This window comes from Piliocolobus tephrosceles, chromosome 5 (assembly GCF_002776525.5).
Source record: "Piliocolobus tephrosceles isolate RC106 chromosome 5, ASM277652v3, whole genome shotgun sequence".
NCBI classification, from domain to species: Eukaryota; Metazoa; Chordata; class Mammalia; order Primates; family Cercopithecidae; genus Piliocolobus; species Piliocolobus tephrosceles.
In genome coordinates, this window is record NC_045438.1 from 50,666,055 (window position 1) to 50,671,196 (window position 5,142).

At 45.4% G+C, this 5,142-nt stretch overlaps 1 protein-coding gene across 1 annotated transcript in view; it reads right to left on the bottom strand.

The window, feature by feature from the left end:
- Window positions 1–2,000: 2,000 nt before the first annotated feature.
- LOC113223315 (UL16-binding protein 2-like) overlaps window positions 2,001–5,142 on the bottom strand; it is an 8,846-nt gene continuing 5,704 nt past the window's right edge. The window contains exon 4 of the mRNA XM_031935695.1: window positions 2,001–4,655. Coding sequence (XP_031791555.1) covers window positions 4,221–4,655 — 435 coding nt within the window. The 3' untranslated portion in view covers window positions 2,001–4,220. The remainder of the gene's footprint in view (window positions 4,656–5,142) is intronic.

Genomic DNA, 5,142 nt, shown 5'->3' on the forward strand with positions numbered 1-5,142 from the left:
CATGAAGCCAGGACTCACATGTCACCTCCCTGGGAGACCTTTTTGTTCTGGTTACTGAGGACCTTGGGCCTCCCCCTCTCTCTCTTCCTTCCCACATCCTTGTTCTCCACCCCCTAAGTCATCTGTCACTTTCCTACATTCTGGAATACACCTGCTCATTATGTTCACTTGCTGTCCCCACTGGAGCAGGGATTTTGTCTGTTTTCCTCAGGGAAGCATTCATGGCACAGCCCATTATCCATGCTGAGGCTATACCTACCCTGTGAGTGAATAAATGAAAGGACAGTCATTGCGTAGGGGCCTCTTTGTTGCCCATTTGTTCGCTACACTTTAGATGGTAACTTAGGACATGGTGGAACCGGTGTTTTCTGGGCACAATAAACCAGAATATATTGTGAAGGCAAGAAGTAGAAATAAATGTTAGGAGGAAGAATATGAATTTTCATCAAGGAGTTGAAAAGAGGGAGAAAAAAAAAACAAAAAACCAATCAGGAAAGGGGCAAGTTTGTCTTGGTTGTAGATAACCTGGTGGAGAAACACAGCTGTCTGTGATAGAGATTGGGGTCTGTTAGTTTCCTCTGCAATGTGAGACCACCTCCACCACCTGCCCTGTGTCCTCCTCTATCCTGAGGCTGAATGCAGCTCTTGTCCCTTGAGTGCTAAGGAAGCCACAATCCCAGGCCAGAGGAAGGACTGAGGTGGACAGTGAAAAAGGAGGTGGTGGATGCAGAAGGGGAAGCCTGAGGATAAACAAAAAAATGTCACTTGAAAATGGGACAAAAAGGAAGGGTATAAAGAACAAGGTGGAAATCATCTGATATTCCATCACACAGTGTTTCATGTTAGGGTTTTGGTGCAATCATATGTAATTTTTATACAATTATGATCATACACTTTACAATTATTTTAGATCACTAGAGTGTATCTTTTTTTTTTTTTTTTTGAGATAGAATCTCTCTCTGTCGCCCAGGCTGGAGTGCGGTAGTGTGATGTTGACCCACTACAGCATCCGCCTCCCGGGTTGGAGCAATTCTCCTGCCTCGGTCTCCTGAGTAGCTGGGATTATAGGCATGTGCCACCACACCAGGCTAATTTTTGGGTTTTTATTTTTATTTTTTTGTATTTTCAGTAGAAATGGATTTCACCATATTGGCCAGGCTGGTCTCAAACTCCTGACCTTGTGATCCATCCACCTTGGCCTCCCAAAGTGCTGGGATTATAGGTGTGAGCCCGACCAAGAGTGTGTATTTTTAGAACAGGGATAGAATTCATAGTGCAGAGCTCTCTCTCGCTCCTGTCAGTTAATTCTTCTTCTTCTTCTTCTTCTTTTTTTTTTTTTTTTTTTTTGGCCTCATGTGATTTTATTTTATTTATTAATTTTTTATTTCAATTCATATCATAAAGGGTACACATGCAGGTTTGTCACATGGGTCAATTGTGGGAGGCTGAGGCTTGGGGCCCCAGTGATCCCATCACAGCCAGTAAGCATAGTACCCAACAGGTGGTTCTTCAGTCCATGTTGCCCTCCCCACTCCCCTGTCTAGTGATCTCCAGTGTCTCCATCTTTACATTCATGTGTATTCAGTGTTTAGCTCCCACTTGTAAATGGGAATCTGCAGCATGCGGTTTTCTACTTCTGTGTTAGGTCACTTATGATACTGCCCTACAGGTCCATCCATGATGCTGGAAAGAACTTGATTTTGTTGTCTTTCATGGCTGCATAGATTTTCATGGTGTGTGTGGACCACATTTTCTTCATTCAATCCGATCTCACACAGTGAAGTCCTCTCACTGTGGGTTCAGGACACAGGAGTGGGAAATAATTTAGCCTGGGGAGGTGTGATGTGATGTGTCAACCTGGAAGGTGATTTGGATGAGACTGATGTTTAAATTGGTGAATGTTGAGTAAAGCAGATTACCCCTGTAACAGAGGTGGGCTTTATCTAATTAGTGGATGTTTTGAAAGATCTAAAAGACTGACCTGTCAAAAAAAAAAAAAAAAAAAAAAAAAAAAAAAAATCCTCCAGCAGACTGCACGTGCCGCATCAGCTCTCCTGGGTCTCCAGCTGGGTGGCCCACACTGCAGATGGTGGGCTTGCCAGCCACATATTAGTGTGAGGCAATTTCTAATAATAAATCTTTCCATCTCTCTCTCTGCCTACACACACACACACACACACACACAGAGACACACACACACACACAGAGTTACTTCTGTTTCTCCAGAGAATCCTAATACAGGAAGGTATGGCTAACCTAATGAGAGGTAACATTTGTGCCCAACTTTTAAATCATGACTGACTCTGAGCTGGTGGGAAATGGAATACTTGTCAGAGGATGCACCACAACAGAAAGCCTGGAGGCAGCAAGATAGGACCAGGAATAGGCCAGGAGAGTTTGACCATAGAGGATCAGAGAGGAAGAGATGTCAGGAGGTGAGAAGGGACAGGGAGGAAGTGTGGGAAATTTCTATTATAGTCATGAGTGTCAGGCAGAAAATCCATGGAAACACACATACACACACAGACACAGACACACATGCACACACACAATGCACACCACATGCACATACCTACGCAGCTAAGACAGCTGGTCTAATCTCAGAATAGTTGGTGAGTCTTTGCTCTGATTCGCCTCCTGCCAGCTCCAGTGTTCAAGTGAGGATCAAGGCCTGTGAACCTGAATGATCCCAGCTCCTGTTTTGACTGAGGTGCTTCCGGCTCTAGAAGGACCTGGGAGTTGCCTCCAGAAAGGAGAAGGCAGGAGAAGCTGCCCAAAGCAGAGAACAGAGAGTGAGAGGGAAACACCTGGAGGCCCTGGCTTTGGAGGAGAAGGAACCATAGTGGATTTATTGAGGTATTCATCTCTTTACATCAGTTTCTTAAAAGTATGTTTTTCTTACGTTCCCACTTTCAACTAGTAAAACAAAACAAAACAAAACAAACAAAAAAACCAATGTGAAACCACCAAGAATTGCAAAGTATTTGCAAGCAGAATCCAGAGAACTTCTCTGCCTGCACTACTTGAGAGCGAGCTGCCACACTGATGCCTCATCTTTAATGATGCCACCTCATGCTCCATACTTTAGTGTTCTTCCTACAAACCACGGCACTCTCCTAATAAGCACAATACAATCACCAAAACAGATTTCACATCCATACCTTACATCCATCTCATGCTCAGACACTACCCAAGATTCACCAGTTGTTTCGATTATCTGTTTTACAGACAAGGATCTGATGGATTTAGGCATTTCCTATCTACTCATTTTACTGAAAATATAGATCAGGGTGCTTTCTTTGCCCTATTATTTGATCTCTATATTTTTGAAACTATGTGGAGAGATTTAGATTCATGTGATACTTCTTATTGTGTGTTACTTTTAAGTCCTCATTAATATATTTGAAAGGTTTAACATTTTTTTAATCCAGCATTTGGGTTGCTTAATCTTTTACTAGTTCAGATGTTCTAGTCTGACAAAGAAACAGAAATGCAATACCAACATGAGAAAATATACTGCACTTTAGTGGAATATTTTACTGCTAACTTTATATTATGATGGACATGCTGACAGCAAGAATAAAGACTTTGAAGGAGACCATGCTCACGGTGCCTTCTTGGGGACATGTTCACCCTTCCAAAAAGACACAGCGTTGGTTTATGTCGCTGAAGAAATCCTGGGTCATTTGTCCTGGGAAACCCCTCCATAGTCACTACTCCCCATCTCACAGCCCCTGTCACTGAGGGGCAGGTTTTTCCCTGCACACCCAGCCCTGGCCCTGAAGCCTGTACCTACCATTTCCTTGATGTTCCACATCAGAGAGCTTCCCACATCACCTTGAAGTGGCACCCATAACTCTGAATGTGACTGTCCATGGCCTGTGCCATCCATTCCTGGTGAGCTCAGAGGTAAGCATGAAACTCCAGCAGCAGGTCACCCGCCCCCATGTGCCACCATATCCCTGGTCTCTGAGTCCACTCTGCTCCAGACAGAGCCATCAGCTGGCTCAGGATCTGGAGTGTGATGGAGGTGGGATGGCAGGGGCATCAGCCCAGGGCCCGGCCAGGAATCCCATGTGTCCCAGGGGTTTGGGCTTTTCTAAACCTTGTCCTGGACACTCTCTTCTCTTCACTTTCCACATTAATCGCTGGTACCCGAACTGGTTTCTCTGGAATGAAGCCCTAAACTTCTGCCACAGGAATTGAGTGTGCCCGGGAACTCAAAACCCCCTCCTCTTGGGAATGCCCCAGATTGCTTTCTTCTGAGCCTCCTCCAGGGATACCCACTTGAGAGCCCCATTTCTCTTTCTTCTGTTACCTCCTGCACTTGGCTCCAGGGTGCTGTCCATGCCCATCAAGAAGTCCCCAAGCCATCTTGTGCAGTCTCCCATTGAGATGTAATGGAAGGACATGGTCACATCCTTGCCATTCTCCCACTTTTCTTTCATCTTTCTGGCTCCAGGATGAACCGTTGTCCACATTCTGATCTCTGAGTCAAAGAGGAGGAAGATCTGTCCATTGAAACCGAACTGCCAAGATCCACTGCTGTGTCCTTCGGCTTTCTGCTCACAAGACATCCTGGCCTGCAGGGTGAGGGGTTCTGCCCCCTTTAGAGAGAGATCAGCTCTGGTCTTGACAAATTTTGCATCCCCATCCTGTTCTCCTTACAATTTCCTGGCCTTACTCTCTCTGCCACATCTTAGCCTTGCCTCTAGACCTCTTGAGGGGTAAGATGACCTTCCCATTTGTATTTTTTTTTTTTTTTTGAGACAAAGTCCTACTCTGTTGCCCAGGCTGGAATGCAGTGGCACAACCTCAGCTCACTGCAGCCTCTGCCTCCTGGGTTCAAACGATCCTCCTGCCTCAGCTTCCCAAGTAGCTAGGATTATAGGCGTGCGCCACCACACCTGGCTAATTTTTGCATTTTTAGTAGAGACAGGGTTTCACCATGTTGATCAGTCTTGTCTCAACTTTCTGACCTTCTGATCGGCCCACCTCAGCCTCCCAAAGTGCTGAGATTACAGGCGTGAGCCACGGTGCCCAGCCCCCATTTGTATTTTTACATGAAAACTATAAATGCCTCTAACCTATCACTGTACCTGCTCCCTCCTGTCCTGGGCCATCTGAAACTTACCCCTGGGT